Below are 20,225 nucleotides of genomic sequence, written 5' to 3' on the forward strand. Positions count from 1 at the left end.
ACTGTGGTACACTTTTGGTAGCGGCACCAGACTTGATGTTGGAAGTAAGTATCAAGCTCTTTTGATATTAATTTCAGCTATTTTGGGGGGGGAATTTTACTTTCTTAAACTCTGTCTATGAAAATATTGCGATTTTACATATTTTACTTTCAAAAATTATTTCTATTACTTTTGACGAAGCCTTCTTTCAAATAACATTTTATTTAACCAAAATGTTAAAATGTAGGTGTTTATTTATATGTCTGGTTTGATGGATTGCAGAGTATAATTCTAGATTCAATAAATATTGAATATAGTGTTGCATTGTGTATTACTGTCACGATCGTCGACAGATGAAGCGGACCAAGGCGCAGCGTGATAAGCGCACATTCTTTATTTGTGTACACAACACGAACCAAAACAATAAACGAGACGATACGTGAAGTCCTAGGTTACAACACAAACCTTCCGGAACAAGATCCCACAAAGACTAGTGCAAAACAGGCTTCCTAAGTATGTTCCCCAATCAGAGACAACGAGCTACAGCTGTCTCTGATTGGGAACCACCCTGGCCAAGATAGATGTAAACGACCTAGAAACAAAAACATAGAAAACAAAACATAGAAAATCCACACCCTGGCTCAACATATAAGAGTCCCCAGAGCCAGGGTGTGACAGTACCCCCCCAAAGGCCACACAAACACAAGAGGGTAGGGGCCGGGTGGGTATTCCGCCTCGGAGGCGGATCCGGCTCCGGGCGTGACCACCACTCTCTCTCCACCCCCCCGTTGCGCCCCTGATCTGGTCCCGCTGGCCGGAGCTGGACTGGGCACCGGTGGAGCGGATTGCTCTGGCTCCGGAGTGGAGCAGCTGACCGGTGCCGTACCAGGCACCGGTGGAACAGGCATGGGCCGTGCCGGACTGGACACATGCACCACTGGCTTGGTGCGGGGAGCAGGAACGGGCCGGACCGGGCTGACGACGCGCACCACTGGCTTGGTGCGAGGGACAGGAACAGGCCGGACCGGGCTGGCGACGTGCACCACTGGCTTGGTGCGGGGAGCAGGAACGGGCCGGACCGGGCTGGCGACGCGCACCACTGGCTTGGTGCGGGGAGCAGGAACATGCCGGACTGGGCTGGCGACGCGCACCACAGCCTTGGTGCGGGGGACAGGAACAGGCCGGATCGGGCTGACGACGCGCACCACAGGCTTGTGCGGGGGACAGGAACAGGTCGGGCCGGACTGGGAACACACACCACTGGCCTTGTGCGGGAATCAGGAACGGGCTGGACCGGACTGGTGACACACACCACTTCCTTGGTGCGAGGAGCGGGACTGGGTTTCCTCATAAACCTCCGCTCCCTCTGCTGCCTAACCAGTTCCTCTCGCCGTGCCTCTACACTCTCCTTCTCCCTCGTGACCAATAGCCCCCGTAACCTGGTGGCCTCCTCTCCTAGTCCGCCGATTCGCCCTGTAGCTGCCTCCAGCAGCCCCGTCGTCCACGCCGTGTGCCCCCCCCAAAAAAATGTATTGGGGTTGCCTCTCGCGTGTCCGTTGTCGGCACTGTTAGCGCCGTTTCTCCTCTCCTGCCTGGGCATTTACTTTTGCCCATGGCCCTCTGCCCGCGAATATGTCCTCCTATGACCACCATTCGCCCACCTGGGACATCGCCAACTTCTCCTCCTGGGCACGCTGCTTGGTCCTCAGATGGTGGGATCTTCTGTCACGATCGTCGACAGATGAAGCGGACCAAGGCGCAGCGTGATAAGCGTACATTCTTTATTTGTGTACACAACTTGAACCAAAACATTAAATGAGACGATACGTGAAGTCCTTGGTTACAACACAAACCTTCCGGAACAAGATCCCACAAAGACTAGTGCAAAACAGGCTGCCTAAGTATGATCCCCAATCAGAGACAACGAGCTACAGCTGTCTCTAATTGGGAACCACCCTGGCCAACATAGATATAAACGATCTAGAAACAAAAACATAGAAAACAAAACATAGAAAATCCACACCCTGGCTCAACATATAAGAGTCCCCAGAGCCAGGGCGTGACAATTACTGTTTGTGTGCAATTGTTGATCTTTAACTCTCAAATATTTTTGATGAAATTTAGCTTTTAATGAGCCTTCTTTCAAATAAATATTTATTGAATCAAAATGATAAATTGTAGGATTATTTGTATGTCTGATTTATATATTTCCTAATTCTGATATAACAACTATTTAATAGTATAGTATATAGTATTCATCATTGTTGAATTGTGTTCATGGTAGACTTCACTGTTAGTGTGAAGACAAAGGGTCTCAGTTATGTTTGTTTAACAGACTTCATGATCTAACAAGGTTGATATGTGATGAAAATACTATGAATATGAGTAGGCTATTCTGATCAGATCCATTCCTAAACAATATCTGTATGACATGTGTAACTGACACCATATGACTAGTAACTCTAGTTATTTAACCACTTTATACTTGTTAGGTTCATAAATCTGCTTTGTATCGTATTACTTTAGTGTTTTCTCCACATCTTTTAAACAATTTAACTTTTATTTTCATATTTAAAAGGCATTTCAAATTCACTTTATTTTGATGTGTCCTTTGCTGAAGATAAGCTCTTACTGTAACTGTACTTGATGTAGTTAGTTGATGAGTTCTGTTTGTTCCAGGTAACAGCGTCCCAACCCTCACCGTCCTGGCCCCCTCTAGTGAGGAGCTGTCCAGTACAACAACAGCCACACTGACATGTCTGGCCAACAAGGGCTTCCCCTCAGACTGGACCATGAGCTGGAAAGTGGATGGGACCAGCAAGAAGCAGGAGGCCAGTCCCGGGGTCCTGGAGAAGGACGGCCTGTACAGCTGGAGCAGCACCCTGACTCTCACTGCCCAGGAGTGGACCAAGGCAGGAGAGGTGACCTGTGAAGCCCAGCAGAAATCCCAGACTACAGTCACCAAGACCCTGAGGAGGGCTGATTGTTCTGGGTAGGACCCCTCAGTCACACAGCCCTGTGAAGAGTGGCTGCTGGTTCCTCTGCTTTGACTCTGTTCTGAGATCAGATGTTCTCTGTCTTATTGATCACTGACATGTAGACTAACAGGGGGCTTTGCTTGAGTTCATGTGTCAATCCTCTCTGTAGACTGAGGTTGTATTAGTGTTAGATTTGATGTGTTCTGCTTTATTACTATTAGATACTGTAGGAATGTTTGCTTTAATGATTTGATGAATAGATGAAAATAAAGATTTCTCTTTCAATTATTAGACTTTAGTCTTAAATGTTGAATGATATTGAAATACATTCATAAAGCCGGATTCACAGTCTCTATGAAAACTATCCGACCTAAACCTCATTGCTTAGTTATTTATGTTCTAACCACAACGTCATCAACCAGTAGTTCATACTAACACAAGATACTACAATTTACACAGATTAACAGGAGAAGATGATGATAAAAGTCATGGCTGTTGTGGGTTCTGTTGTCATGAAGGACAGCTCTCAGTCATGAAGTGTTAAACTCACAGGGATATAAACACTCCCAGACCACTGAAACATGTGCTGTTGATGCAAAGTGTCCTCTATGCAAACACACTTTATTGATCCCCCAGGGAAACTGTAGAAGAAGAGCTCTTCAACTTCTTCTTCTTCTTCTTCTTCTTCTTCTTCTTCTTCTTCTTCTTCTTCTTCTTCTTCTTCTTCTTCTTCTTCTTCTTCTTCTTCTTCTTCTTCTTCTTCTTCTTCTTCTTCTTCTTCTTCTTCTTCTTCTTCATCTGGATTGGGTTGGTGGATTGCATCCAATTTAAAGGTGCATAAGCCGGCACCTACTGTACTAAATTGTGAAGCCAGTCACAGCCTAACTACATTAAATTATCTTTATTATTCCTGTTCCTAAAAGGAAAAATGTACACGACCAACTAACCCTATACCTATATACCACTGTTTCATAAAAATAAAATCACCACCCCATTAACTTTTCTGCAGTAAAATGTCGTACACACATTAAAACCCACTACCCCATTTCATTACTTTGACCCTATCTGCTCCTGCATCAAGCCAACGGCCTGGGAGGATAAGACACCACCACTCAACACACTGACAATGACTCTTGTCCTTCTTCCTCGCTGTCCACCATCACGTTTATCCATTCACCACGCTCTTCCGCCTTCATCAGCTGTATTGCTCGCAGAGCACGCACTGATGGCATTCCTCCAAAACCCAACTTCTGTTCCTTAGCCCATTTTACAAGTCTGGCTATCTCTGACCTCTCCATGCTTCCTTCACCTTCTCACAATCTTCGTTCATTGAAGAGATCTGTTTGAAGGGTTCTAGCCAGGTGTGGCAGGTGTGGCAGGAGAGACGTTTTGCCTTGACAGAACCACAGGACGCTTTAGGGGGTTATAATCACGTTATATCATATCAATAAATATGGTTGACTCCTTGCTTGAAATCTTAAAATGCACTACCTGGCTGAGGGACCTTACAAAAGCTGGGTTATTTATTCTGAAATGATTCCATTCAACTTATTGTGTGATATGTTACGAAAAAGTTTGTTTGCCATAGCAACAGAGAAGGAATATTTATGTAGTCTGAACCTATGGGTGTTATCACTTCCGGAATGATTTAACATGAGAGGGGATGAGTTTACATATTGTCAGTATCACTGATACATTTAGCTCAGTGTTTTACAGTTCTACAGGGTCGTCCTTGACGACACCAGTAATTCAGCCGCCTTCCGGAGAAGTCACAGTAGTTTCTAGAAGCCATTGTAGGAGGCTAGAGAGTCCCCACATGGTGCTAGAGCTGGAAACATTAGTGTTTTAGAGCTGAATGTTAAAGTATAATAGTGAATAACATCAGTAGATCTGTGTGTTAAAATAACTATTTTGAGATCAAGTTGTACAAGTCTTTTTGCCTCTGAGTTCAAATAAAGATTGTTTTGACAGTGCTGCTCTATTCTGGGACAAGCAGAACCACCCAGCCCTGTCCATGTAAATCTATGTTTCACTCCCATAGCTACCAGTCTAGCAGATGAACAGTTTAACTGTCTGAAATACCCTGGACTGGGCCAGATGATAGGGAGTGACTGGTTTTAACCTCTATGGTGGATGGAGGATGGGAGACATAACATATATGGCATAATGTAATTAATGACAGATAAAATGAGTATTATACTTTATGTGGATAGTAGTTAGTGTAGATAGTGTAGATAGTGTAGTGTAGCAAGTGTATGTAGATAGTGTAGATAGTGTAGTGTAGATAGTGAAGTGTAGATAGTGTTTGTAAATAGTGTACATGTGTCTCATGGTTGAGTCCAGCATCAGGTCTCATTCACAGGTCTAGCAGTCAGTAACCTACTCATGACAAAAAGTTAATATTTTGATGTAGATGAATTCATCCATTTAAATGAGACATTTGGTTGTGAGGTCAATTTGGGAACTTTTTTTTGGGGGGGCTGAAGTGATTGTAACGTTTAAGTAATGTAAAGGTCATTACACCTTTTGTTTGGCTTCTCATGTGGACTGGTAATAGCTCCCATTTGACCTGTGGATCTACATTGTCCAACAGACAAATGACAACTATCATCTACACATGACTGTATCTTGTTGACTGTGTCTAAGTCCTGAACAGAGCTGGGTAAAAAAAGTGTTCCAGTTCTCTGGCCCTTCCACCTGGAAGGAGCTTCAAAGGGACATGAAATTGCAGGAGCTTGTCTCTTTGATTGACTAGCTAGGGTAAAAACTATGGTGGACAATTAAGTGGGGGGCTGTCAATGTTTTGACCCCTAGATGCAGCACATCTCCCAAAATAATTATTGCCTTCTCAATGTGTAAATGTATGGTTTTAAACTGTAGTGCTTTGTGTTTTATGTTGTAAATTGTGTGTAAAGCTTTGTGTGCTGCTATTTTGGCCAGGCCTCTCTTATAAAATAGATGTTTAATCTCAATGAGACTAGCCTGGGAAAATAAAGGTAAAGTAAATACATAAATATTTTGTTTCAAAATATCTAACTTTTTTTAAGTGAACTTTCAGGTCATGACAAATATAATGAGTTAAAACCATGATAACGTTGATGATGATTATGATGATGATAATGGGGAACTTGATGATGCTTTCTAAACATATTCAAGTTGACTTCACTAATCAGTGTTCCATGTCACTGTCTCTTCCCCCTCAGCACCTGCAGTAGGTCCCAGCTGTAGCAGTACAGTCACTGTGCAGTCTGACTGAGGAAGGTTTTTGTACGGCTCTGTATCACTGTGTGAACACATATTTACTATTGGGAAAGTGGAAACTCTGACAGTAGTAATCTCCTGCATCTTCAGCCTGGACTCCACTGATGGTCAGAGTAAAGTCACTCCCAGATCCACTGCCACTGAATCTAGATGGAGTCCCAGTGAACTTGCTGTTAATGTTATAAATGAGGAGTTTAGGAGCTTCTCCAGGTCTCTGTAGGTACCAGTGCAGGTAACTCCCATAAATACCACTGCTGAGTTTACAGCCAATGTTGACCGTCTCTCCTGTGTGAACAGCTTTCACTGCAGGTGTCTGAGTCAGAGTGTACTGTCCTCTGGATTCTGAATATTAAATGGTGAGAGAAACAAACAGAACACTTTTTATTATCTGAAATTATGTAATTAATACATTATCCGGAGATAAGCATGATTACTTACTCAATTATCATTACTTAGATATTCATCATTCTTATACCTTGTATGTAGAAAGCAAGTGTCCAGATGAAGATGGTGATCAAAGTCATGGTTGTTGTGGGTTCTGTTGTCATGAAGGACAGCTCTCAGTCATGAAGTGTTAAACTCACAGGGATATAAACACTCCCAGACCACTGAAGCATGTGCTGCCAATGCAAAGTGTCCAATCTATGCAAACAGGGGTGTATTCATTCCGATTCTGTTGCAAAACGTTTCTTAAACGGAAGCAAACAGAACAAAACAGGGATGAAGCTATCTGGATCTTTATAATTGAAACTCATTTTGCTCTGTTTTCTTCCGTTTGTTTCTTTTTTTCAACAGAAATACAGGACGTGACAACTACAATACCAATGACAAGCAAGGCACAAACTGGGATATCAAGAATAGTTAAATGGACAAAAATAAAATAATAATAAAATAATGACATAAAACTAAACCAAAACAGCTGGAAAAAAAGTAGAGTAAAAAATTATAATATTATTCACAGTTACACCACATTAGAAATGTACTTCAGTTACATCCATTATGACCTCTAAAGTCCATTAAACCAAGCAATAAAGTATCAGTTTGGTTCTTAAACGGTAAACGGTTTCCGTAAAGAATACACCCCCCCTAACGGAACCAAACGGAAGCAAACAGTAGCTAACGGAACAAAACGGGGAGGGACCTAGCGGAATTTGTCCAAAAGAAACTCTCATATTCGTTTCAAATATTTTTCCAATGCAAAACGTTTTTGTTACAGGGTACAACTAATACATACACCCCAGACTGTCTTAGTCCCACAGAGACAGTGTAAGTGAAGAGATCTGTGTGAGCAATTGGCTGGGCAATTGCTGATTGCCCAGCCAATCATGGCCTTGATTGATAAACGAGCATCGGCTGGGCTCAAATAAAGGCTAGGTAGTTGTTGGAAGGTTCTAGTAGGGCGTGACAGGAGAGAGGTTTTGTGTTGACTGTACAACAGGTAATTTCAGGACAGTGTTTCCCAAACCTCTCTTCAAGTCCCCCCAGACAGTCCACTTACACTATTTGATGTGTTCCAGAACGAGCACAGCTGATTCAAATGGTCACCTAATCAGCAAATGGACCTGTGATAATTCTGGAATAAAATCAAATATGTGGACTTCATTGGGTACTTAAGGAGAGGTTTGGGAAACACTAATTTAGGGATTAGTGGTTATAATCATGTTATACCATCTCAATAAATATAGTAGATTTGTCTCTTGAAATTCACAACCTGACAGAGGGATCAGGTTTTATTCTGAAATGCTGTGAGACATTATTATTGTTATATGCATGCATTACTTACTTAATTATCATTACTTAGATATTCATAATTCGTATACCTTGTACGTAGAAAGCAAGTGTCCAGATGAAGATGGTGAACTTTCAGGTCATGACAAATATAATGAGTTACAACCATGATAACAATGATGATGATGATGATGATGATGATGATGATGATGATGGGGAACATGTGATCTGAATAATGCTTTCTAAACATATTCAAATTGACCTCCTTACTAATCTGTGTTTTATGTCACTGTCTCTTTCCCCTCAGCACCTGCAGTAGGTCCCAGCTGTAGCAGTACAGTCACTGTGCAGTCTGACTGAGGGAGGTTTTTGTACGGCTCTGTATCACTGTGTGAACACATCTTTACTATTGGGATAGTGGAAACTCTGACAGTAGTAATCTCCTGCATCTTCAGCCTGGACTCCACTGATGGTCAGAGTGAAGTCACTATGAGATCCACTGCCACTGAATCTAGATGGAGTCCCAGACTGAAGGGTTGTAGCATAGTAAATAAGGAGTTTAGGAGCTCCTCCAGGTTTCTAGTGGTACCAGGCTAGATAGTTATTAGAATACACATTACTGCTGGTTTTACAGTTCAGAGAGACTGTCTGTGTTGGTAGAACAGCTTTCACTGTAGGAGTCTGAGTCACAGTGTACTGTCCTGTAGATTCTGAAACAGAGAGAACACTAATAATTGTACATCACCAGGAATTAATAAAACAATCTTAACAATCTTTCAATACACTCAAATTGTTTACTTTTCATTAAACAAACACATAACTCCTATTGTTTTTTACCCTTGAAGCAGTGTCCAGATGAAGATGGTGATAAAGGTCATGGTTATTGTGGGTTCTGTTGTCATGAAGGACAGCTCTCAGTCATGAAGTGTTAAACTCACAGGGATATAAACACTCCCAGACAACTGAAGCATGTGCTGTCTATACAGAGCATCATCACTATGCAAATAATATTCTGGTCTTCTCCCCATCCACCATTATTCAGTAAATCTAGACCACTAAGGATCCATCAGATTAGATGAGAGTCCATTACAACCTGATGATTTTGCTTTTATAACATCAAACAACACCTGTTTACTCTGATAACTAATGCACAGCAACTTTTATGTCACACCACCATTGTATTTTTATTCTGATGATGATCAGATATAATGAACTGTCTGTTCACTCATGCTTGTTCTCTTATGTAAGTTCCTCTAATCAGTTAGTGAACACTTCTCTAAACTAAAGCTGGTAGGATTCCTCTGGTAGTGTTGTCTGTCCTCTGTGACTTTACCACCACTGTTAAATCTGAGATCAACATCTTTAATAAAGGAATATACAACATGGATCACTATCACTACTGCTGCTGCTGTTGTCTTTCATATGGACAATATGGAGGAATACTAGCAACACTGGATCTAATGCTGGACTGTACCTACAGACTAGGATAACACCTGATACACAGAAGAAGGAAAAAAGACTCATATCTGGATTTAAGATACAATTCATATGTGTATTATCTAGAAACAGCCTATATGAAGTGTTTATTCTACCTGGAAGATGTTAAAGTGTATTTGTGTTGATTGTGATTCTGTATGAGTGATCTTCACTGTAACAGCTGCAGCATCACAACACAGAGAGGTTTTTGTACCAGCAGTAATAGGGATTGTATCACTGTGGTGGACTTTTGGTAGCGGCACCAGACTTGATGTTGGAAGTAAGTAAACACAAAATTAACTGTTTTATTCCCCTTTTGATGTCGTGAGTCAATATCTCTATTAATTGGCCTCAATATTGAGGATTTTTTAAATTACTTTTTTTTAGGAGATTTTTTGAATAATACCCAAGGCTTACACATACTATGGCCAATTTGAATATGAATGTTATTACATCTAATCAAATTTGACCTGCATTTTTGAAAGATGGAAGTGATTAGCCTACATTTTAGATTGGTTGTATGAATAAACATACTGCACCTAGTAGGAAATGTACAAGAAAAGTAGGTTTTGCTCAATGTTAAGGAAAACTAAATAAAAAATACTTTATTTCAAATTGAGTAGATGAAATCTTTTCTTAACAGTATTCATACCATAGTAGAGTTAATTATTTGAACCATAGTCTGAAGAAATTCAGCTTGCCACATGTGCAGGAGGTTTTTGTACGAGCAGTAATAGGGATTGTATCACTGTGGTACACTTTTGGTAGCGGCACCAGACTAGATGTTGGAAGTAAGTAACAAGCTCTTTTGATATTTATTTCAGCTATTTTTTTTTTTGTATTTTACGTTCTTAAACTCTGTCTCTGTTTTACATATTTTACTTTCTAAAAAATATAGTTATTTCTATTACTTTTGACGAAGCCTTCTTTCAAATAACATTTTGTTTAACCAAAATGTTAAAATGTAGGTGTTTATGTATGTCTGGTTTGATGGATTGCAGAGTATAATTCTAGAATGATAACTACTTAATAATATTGAATATAGTTGTTGCATTGTGTATTACTGTTTGTGTGCGATTGTCGATCTTTAACTCTCAAATATTTTTGGTTAAATTGAGCTTTTGAATGAGCCTTCTTTCAAATAGATATTTATGGTATCAAAATGATAAATTTTAGGATTATTTGTATGTCTGATTTGTATATTTCCTAATTCTCATATAACAACTATTTAATAGTATAGTATATAGTATTCATCATTGTTGAATTGTGTTCATGGTAGACTTCACTGTTAGTGTGAAGACAAAGGGTCTCAGTTATGTTTGTTTAACAGACTTCATGATCTAACAAGGTTTATATGTGATGAAAATACTATGAATATGAGTAGGCTATTCTGATCAGATCCATTCCTAAACAATATCTGTATGACATGTGTAACTGACACCATATGACTAGTAACTCTAGTTATTTTACCACTTTATACTTGTTTGGTTCATAAATCTGCTTTGTATCATATTACTTTAGTGTTTTCTCCACATCTTTTAAACTATCTAACTTCTACATTCATATTTAGAGGTCACTTTATTTTGATGTGTCCTTTGCTGAAGATAATATCTTACTGTAGCTGTACTTGATGTAGTTACTTAGTTGATGATTTCTGTTTGTTCCAGGTAACAGTGCCCCCACCCTCACCATCCTGGCCCCCTCTAGTGAGGAGCTGTCCAGTACAACAACAGTCACACTGACGTGTATGGCCAACAAGGGCTTCCCTTCAGACTGGACCATGAGCTGGAAAGTGGACGGGACCAGCAAGAAGCAGGAGGCCAGTCCCGGGGTCCTGGAGAAGGACGGCCTGTACAGCTGGAGCAGCACCCTGACTCTCACTGCCCAGGAGTGGACCAAGGCAGGAGAGGTGACCTGTGAAGCCCAGCAGAAATCCCAGACTACAGTCACCAAGACCCTGAGGAGGGCTGATTGTTCTGGGTAGGACCCCTCAGTCACACAGCCCTGTGAAGAGTGGCTGCTGGTTCCTCTGCTTTGACTCTGTTCTGAGATCAGATGTTCTCTGTCTTATTGATCACTGACATGTAGACTAACAGAGGGCTTTGCTTGAGTTCATGTGTCAATCCTCTCTGTAGACTGAGGTTGTATCAGTGTTAGATTTTATGTGTTCTGTTTTTTAAAAATTATTAGATACTGTAGGAATGTTTGCTTTGATGCTTTGATTAATAGATGAAAATAAACATTTTCCTTTGGAACAAATATTTTCGTTGTCTCTTTCAATAATTAGACTTTAGTCAAATGTTGAATTATATAGAAATATATTTGTAAAGCCTGATTCACAGTTTCTTTGAAAATGATCAGACCTAAATGTCATAGTTTAGTTATTCACTTGAAAACACATTGTCATCAAACTGTAGGTCATAGTAACACAAGATACTACAACGTTTACAGATTAACAGGAGAGGTCTAGATACTACAATGTTAACAGATTAACAGGAGAGGTCTAGATACTACAATGTCAACAGATTAACAGGAGAGGTCTAGATACTACAATGTTAACAGATTAACAGGAGAGGTCTAGATACTACAATGTTAACAGATTAACAGGAGAGGTCTAGATACTACAATGTTAACAGATTAACAGGAGAGGTCCAGATACTACAATGTTAACAGATTAACAGGAGAGGTCTAGATACTACAATGTTAACAGATTAACAGGAGAGGTCTAGATACTACAATGTTAACAGATTAACAGTAGAGGTCTTTCTTGGAAAGGTTTTTGACCTGCTTGATTTATAGACTTAGTTGTCCACATACTATTAGAAGTATCACAGCTTCAAGATAGTCATATAGTCTTCTCTACCTCCAACCCCCTGGGAACAGAGTGAACATCTGGTGACAGTACTGCTCTATTCTGGGACAAGCAGAACCACCCAGCCCTGTCTACGGAAATCTCAGTTTCACTCCCACAGCTACTAGTCTAGTAGTTGACCAGTTTCACTGCCTGAAAAAAAAAGTAAAAATACCATGGACTGGGTCAGTGTGAGGGAGTGGACCGGTATTAACCTCTTTGGTGGATTCAGGAAGGGACACATAACATATATGCCATCAACAATTTATCTGAATTGCTATCTAGGTATGGTAAATCTGAACTACTAATTTTGGGTGATTTTAATATTGATTGGAGGATGCCAGTGTCAGATATTTGCTTTGAGCTAAACCTGTCTCAGCTGATAAATGACCCTACACGGCACAATCCTAAAGAAAAAAAAAATCTACCCTGATTGATCTAATCTTGACGAATTCTCCAAAAAAAATGTTGCTAGCGGAGTGTTCCCACTGGATTTTAGTGAGCATTGCTCAGTTGTCTGAGTCAGAGATGTGAGAATACATCAATCTCAGTCTCGTGTCTCACTAAGAGGAACTTTAAAAACTTCAGTGAACAAGCTTTTTTACATGATCTTTATTGTAGTGACTTTGATTTTATCTCAGTTATCTCTGAACCTGATTTAGCTTTAAGCTTTTTTGTAAATGTCCTCAATATGTAGATAATCATGCCCCCTTCAACACTCTGAGAGTTAAAGGTACATCGAATTCCTGGTTCACTCCTGAATTATCCAAAGTCATTTGTAATACGAAATGTTGCCTGGGTCAAGTCCAGGAACACAGGCTTAGGCCCGGATTGGCACTATTTTAGGCAACTGAGAAATCAATGAGTAAGACTAATCAGAAAGGCTATATCTGTGTAACACCCTGGCTCTGGGACTCTATATGTTGAGCCAGGGTGTGTTCTTTCTATGTGGTGTATTTCTATGTTGGGAGTTCTAGTTTGTTTATTTCTATGTTGGCCTGAGTGACTCCCAATCAGAGGCAACGAGTGTCGGCTGTTGGCTGGTTGTCTTTGATTGGGAGCCATATTTAAACTGTCTGTTTTTCCCTTTGTGTTTGTGGGTTCTTGTTCCGTGTTGGTCTATGTTACCTAGGACGTTACGAGTCGTTTGTTGATTTTGTTTACTGTCCGTGTTTATCGCTAATGATAAATAAACATGTTCGTTCATCACGCTGCGCCTTGGTCCTCCTCTCTTAACGACGATCGTGACAGAAGAACCCACCATACAAGGACCAAGCAGCGTGTCCAGGAGCAGGCAGACTGGACATGGGAGGAAGCGCCCGGAAAGGAGATGGAGAGGTTGGCGATGGCCCAGGTGGGCAAATCGTGGTCCTGGGAGGACATGCTCGGGGGCAAAGGGCCATGGGCTAGGATTAAGGCCCTGGCGAGAGAGGAGCAGCGGCGTCAGCAGTGTCATCGTCGGACGGACGAGAGGCAACCCCCAAAACATTTTTTGGGGGGGCACACGGCATGGGCGGCTGGGCAGCAGGAGGCTGCCACAGGGCGATTTGGAGAGGAGGCCACCGGGTTTGGGGGGCCAGAAGGCAGGTTGGCGGAGCCTGGATGGAGAGCAGAGCCAACTCCCCGTACTCGGCATGGCAGCATGAGACTGGTCAGGTTCCGGGGTATGCGGAGCTGCGTACTGTGCCACGAGTGTTCCGGCATAGTCCAGTACGTCCTGTGCGAGCACCCCGCACGTGTTGTGTGAAGGTGGGCATGCAGCCAGGACGGAGTGTGCCGGCTCAGCGCTCGTGGCCTCCAGTGCCTCTCCTCGGTCCCGGATATCCTGCGCCAGTGTCACGTGCTGTTATGCCAGTAATGGTACACAGCCCTGTACGTCCTGTGCTGATGCCTCACACAGAGTGAGTGAAGGTAGGCATTCAGCCAGGACGGGTTGTGGCAGCTCTTCACTCCAGGTCTCCTATCCGTCTCCACAGCCCGGCCCGGCCTGTCCCTGCTCCACGCACCAAGCCTACGGTGTGCGTCGCCAGCCCGGTCCGGCCTGTCCCTGCTCCACGCACCAAGCCTACGGTGTGCGTCGCCAGCCCGGTCCAGCCTGTCCCTGCTCCACGCACCAAGCCTACGGTGTGCGTCGCCAGCCCGGTCCGGCCTGTCCCTGCTCCTCGCACCAAGCCTACGGTGTGCGTCGCCAGCCTGGTCCGGCCTGTCCCTGCTCCACGCACCAAGCCTACGGTGTGCGTCGCCAGCCCGGTCCGGCCTGTCCCTGCTCCTCGCACCAAGCCTACGGTGTGCGTCGCCAGCCCGGTCCGGCCTGTTCCTACTCCACGCACCAAGCCAGGGGTGCGCATCGTCAGCCCGGTCCGGCCCGTTCCTACTCCACGCACCAAGCCAGGGGTGCGAGTCGTCAGCCCGGTCCGGCCCGTTCCGGCTCCACGCACCAAGCCAGGGGTGCGCATCGTCAGCCCGGTCCGGCCCGTTCTGGCTTCACGCACCAAGCCAGGGGTGCGCGTCGTCAGTCCAGCACAACCAGTGCCTGGGTCACCGGTGCCTGGTAAGGTACCGGTCAACTGCTCCACTACGGAGCTGAAGCTAACCGCTCCTGCTACGTCCAGTTCAGCTCCAGCCAGCGGGGATAGACCGGACCAGGGGCGCTATGGGGGGTTTATTGGAGGGTGGTGGGCAAGGCCGGAGCCAGAACCGCCGCCGAGGAGGAATGCCCACCCAGCCCTCCCCTGTTTTGCTCTAGTTGAGGCGCGGTCGCAGTCCGCACCTTTAGGGGGGGGGGGTACTGTAACACCCTGGCTCTGGGACTCTATATGTTGAGCCAGGGTGTGTTCTTTCTATGTGGTGTATTTCTATGTTGGGAGTTCTAGTTTGTTTATTTCTATGTTGGCCTGAGTGACTCCCAATCAGAGGCAACGAGTGTCAGCTGTTGGCTGGTTGTCTCTGATTGGGAGCCATATTTAAACTGTCTGTTTTTCCCTTTGTGTTTGTGGGTTCTTGTTCCGTGTTGGTCTAGGACGTTACGAGTCGTTTGTTGTTTTTGTTTACTGTCCGTGTTTATCGCTAATGATAAATAAACATGTTCGTTCATCACGCTGCGCCTTGGTCCTCCTCTCTTAACGACGATCGTGACAATCTGATTATTATGTAACCACTCTTTCTGATTGTAAGGGGAATCTAGTTAAATTTGGGAAAACTGTCAAGTCTCTGAAGGGTTGCACTCCTCCTCTCTGCCCCAACAAATCTATTTAGATTCTGGCCCCATTACGAACAGAAATGCCATCATTGATGCATTTAATCATCACAAACACTGATTTGGGAATTTTGAAGATTGACTTGGAAAATGGTAGTGAAGTTTTTGTATTTCGGCAATTCACAGAAAAATAAGTCCTTTGTGCCTTACTTGCTATAGATACCAAGAAATCCTCAGGGGCTGACCAATTGGAACCGGGTCTGCTCAAGGCCTTGCCTTTGGCCTCTGTGGCAGGCTTCTCCTCCTCCCCGCCGCTTTGATCCGATGCTGACGTTGTGCCCTGGTGAAGCCACTCTCTAATATCCATCATACTATCAGCTAACTACCTAACTGTTAACATTAGCTAAATTCCATCCAGCTGCTCGGTGAAACTTTTTATTTTTTTCGTAGTACGTAACTTTGAAAGTAAACCTAAAACCCTGCCCTTCTACTGTGATGGCCAATCAATCGTTTTTTTTTCAACCTGTAAAATGTGTATTATGTAGGTATGATGCGAGCAAGGGAGTTGCATGAATGAAGCATACACAATAAATGGGCATGACGGAGGGGGCAGATTGTGGGACAGAATAGGGACACAAAACTGAGGGGGCACAATATTCCAACTAAGGGGGCATTGACCCCTTTTGCACCCTCGTGGCGCAGGGCCTGGTTTCAGCGCTGTTTTCAAATCCATGGACAGCATCCCTAGAAACCAAGGATCTGGAACTGTCAACCAACACTTGGGTAGTTTTGCTTTTTACATGGCAGTCAATACGAATAGAACTAACGACCAGAGAACGCCTAAAACGTCACTTGACAACCAGTGTTAGTGGATGTAGCATCACGTTTTGTAGAGAAATGTATGGTTTGGGAAATAATCTTGATTTTTACTGCTGGTAACACGTTGTATAAAAGCAATAATATACTCGAGGCCATGTGTTATGTCACAAGCCATGTTCTTCGCCTCGTGGGTATGACGATATCACAGCCATGATAAAAGATGTCATAACACATGGCCTCATGCATTATTGCTGTGCTTCAAACTCTGCATGTGGACGTTTGACTGGTAATAGCTCCCATTTGACCTATGTACCGCCATTGTCAACCAGACAAATGACAAATATCGTCCACACTCACATGACTCTATCTTGTTGACTGTACCTAAGGCTCTTACAGAGCTGTGTTTGAAAAAAAAAGTTGTTCCAGTTTTCTGGCCTTTCCAGGAGGTACTCTCTTTGAATGAGTAGTTGAGTAAAATCTATGGTGGACAATGAAGTGCGGGGCTGTCAATGTTTTGACCCCCAGATGTACTACCCCTCCGTAAAGAATTCTTGCCTTCTCAATGTGTACATTTCTGTTGTTAAACTGTAGTGCTTTGTGTTTTATGTTGTACTTGGGTGTAAAGCTTTGCGTGCTGCTATTTTGGCCAGGTCTCTCTTGAAAAATAGATGTTTAATCTCAATGAGACTAACCTGGGAATATAAAGGTAAAATTAAATGAAATACAAAAATAAAACATGTGTTCCAAACATCTAACTTTATAAGTGAACTTTCAGGTCATGATATAACTAGTCAGAACCTTGATAATGATGATGATGATGATGATGATGATGATGGGGGACATGTCATCTGAATGATGCTTTCTAAACATATTCAAAGTTGACTTCACTAATCAGTGTTCCATGTCACTGTCTCTTCCCCCTCAGCACCTGCAGTAGGTCCCAGCTGTAGCAGTACAGTCACTGTGCAGTCTGACTGAGGGAGGTTTTTGTATGGCTCTGTATCACTGTGTGAACACTCCACCACTGTGGTAACTCTGACAGTAGTAATCTCCTGCATCTTCAGCCTGGACTCCACTGATGGTCAGAGTGAAGTCACTATGAGATCCACTGCCACTGAATCTAGATGGAGTCCCAGACTGAAGTCTTGTAGCATAGAAAATAAGGAGTGTAGGAGCTCCTCCGGGTTTCTGTTGATACCAGGCTAGACAGGGGTAATAGCCTCCTGCATCATAAACATCACTGCTGGTTTTACAGTTCAGAGAGACTGTCTGTTCTGGGAGAACAGTTTCCACTGTAGGAGTCTGAGTCACAGTGACCTGTGCTCTGGATTCTGGAACAGAGAAAAGTAAGATTTCAGAGAACATTTGGTCATGTTGTCTAAATCTCTAGAGTCTCATTTTCTCAATTTGAGACAAAATTAAGATGAAACATTTCAATAAGAAACGTATTTTAGACCAACAGATTGTAAATCGGACTTTGAAGTAAAGACATCAATATCCACACAAAGCTCATGATAAAAGTCATCATTGAAGTTCTGTTGTCATGAAGGACAGCTCTCAGTCATGAAGTGTTCAACTCACAGACCACTGACGCATGTGCTGAAAATGCAAAGTTTCCTATGAAAATATTCTTCCTGGTTAGGACCCACATTCAACTGTTAACTATGAATAAGATTATACAGATGATTTTATCATGTTTTAAATAACTTCTACTGTAAATCAGTAAATCAAGATGAAAATGTAATGATCTGCGTTCTTCAGTGGATTATACTCATAACCCAGGACTATGAGTCCCTATTATATTATACTAGTACTTCAGTACTATCAGTCCCTATTGTTTGATACTAGTACTTCAGGACTATCAGTCCCTATTGCATTATACTAGTACTTCAGGACTATCAGTCCCTATTGTATTTTACTAGTACTACAGTACTATCAGTCCCTATTGTATTATAATAGTACATCAGTACTATCAGTCCCAATTGTATTATACTAGTACTTCAGTACTTTCAGTCCCTATTGTATTATACTAGTACTTCAGGACTGTCAGTTCCTATTGTATTATACTAGTACTTCAGTACTATCAGTCTCTATTGTATTATACTAGTACTTCAGTACTATCAGTCCCTATTGTATTATACTAGTACTTCAGTACTATCAGTCCCTATTGTATTATACTAGTACTTAAGTACTATCAGTCCCTATTGTATTATACTAGTACTTCAGTACTATCAGTCCCTATTGTTTATAATAGTACTTCAGGACTATCAGTCCCTATTGTATTATACTAGTACTTAAGTACTATCAGTCCCTATTGTATTATACTAGTACTTCAGTACTATCAGTCCCTATTGTATTATAATAGTACTTCAGGACTATCAGTCCCTATTGTATTATACTAGTACTTAAGTACTATCAGTCCCTATTGTATTATACTAGTACTTCAGTACTATCAGTCCCTATTGTATTATACTAGTACTTCAGTACTATCAGTCCCTATTGTATTATCCTAGTACTTCAGTACTATCAGGCCCTATTGTATTATACTCGTACTTCAGTACTATTGGGGTGGTACTGAGAGTGCACTGTGTGTGGAGGTTCTCACTCTTGTGTGGAGGATGTTTTTGTATGGAGACTTCACCAGAATGAATCACTGTGGTGGACTTTTGGAAGCGGAACAAAACTGGTGCTGAAAACTAAGTCCATTTTTATCTTTCTTCTCTGATAAAAGTAAATGTAATCATGCCATTGAACAACTTTTATGAGATGTTATCATCTTCTCCAGAGGAAAGACTTTTAGGCTATATCTTTTCAGAGATTTCTGTGGACAGATTGGTATATTGGTAGAGGGCAGAGTCACCAAAGTGAGAAAATTGTATCTCAGATTAGATTTGACATAAATTAAAATGGATATTTCATGTCAGATTTTAAATGGTGCATATTAAATGATACTGTATCCAGACTATATATGGTATGTGTTTACTGCATGTCTTTCTAGATTTAGGGGCGGATTCCTAGACACAGAATAAGCCTGGTCTTGGAATAAAAAGTAAGCTCAATGTAGAATCTCCATAAAAAGTGCTTTTTAGTCTAGGACTAGGCATAACCTGTGTCTGGGAAACCTCCGGTGTCTTGTTGCTCTTTGAAGGCTAAACTGTAGAGCATGAATGTACCTTACATGTTTTGTCAAAAAATGTGTCCAGACTTGTATCTTTTTTTTCTTCATAGATGAAGTGTTTGGGTGTTCTCGGTTGTTCTTGATTGTTCTTTGTACTGTAGCTAGTTGTTTATACTATTTACTGTCAATCTGAAATGGTTTTGTTCACTGATAACACAGTGGCCGTGTCCTAATACCCATATTAGCCTATTATATACTTAAACTGCATACTCATTTTGGCGTTTAATCAAGTAGAATTCACTCGTCTTTTCTGACTCATGTGTTTGGCAACAGCTGATAATCAGATAAATTGCCACGCTGTACAAAAATGAACGAATGGCTGGAGTCAATGCAATCGCGCATTAGCGGACGCATTCGGAGTACTATGAAATTTCACTATTCACTATTTTTTTCTAATACTATTTAGTACAGTAGTATGGGTATTCAGACATGGCCAGGGTCATTTCTCCCCGCTCCTCTGGGCAGTTATTCTCCCCTCTCCTCTCCTAATGTTATAGAGTAGTAGTATTAGCAGTAGTAGTAGTAGTAGTAGTAGTAGTAGTAGTAGTAGTAGTAGTAGTAGTAGTAGTAGTAGTAGTAGTAGTAGTAGTAGTAGTAGTAGTAGTAGTAGTAGTGGCAGTAGCAGTAGCAATAGTAGCTGACCCTCTCCTTTCCTCTCCTAATATATTCCATTATAGAGTAGTAGTAGCTGACCGTCCTCTCTCTTCTCCTCCAGCTGGTCCCTCTGTCAGGCCCACAGTGTCTCTTCTCCCCCCATCC

At 42.2% G+C, this 20,225-nt stretch overlaps 2 gene segments (V, D, J or C); one reads left to right on the top strand and one right to left on the bottom strand.

Annotated features, from left to right (window-relative positions):
• LOC121543925 overlaps window positions 1-20,225 on the top strand; it is a 133,079-nt gene continuing 112,854 nt past the window's right edge. The window contains exon 1 of the C gene segment in view: window positions 1-44.
• Window positions 6,238-6,839, bottom strand: LOC121560527. The segment is given in 2 exon segments: window positions 6,238-6,560; window positions 6,694-6,839. Coding segments are annotated over 2 exon segments (396 nt in total).

This window comes from Coregonus clupeaformis, chromosome 28 (genome assembly GCF_020615455.1).
Source record: "Coregonus clupeaformis isolate EN_2021a chromosome 28, ASM2061545v1, whole genome shotgun sequence".
Taxonomy (NCBI): Eukaryota; Metazoa; Chordata; class Actinopteri; order Salmoniformes; family Salmonidae; genus Coregonus; species Coregonus clupeaformis.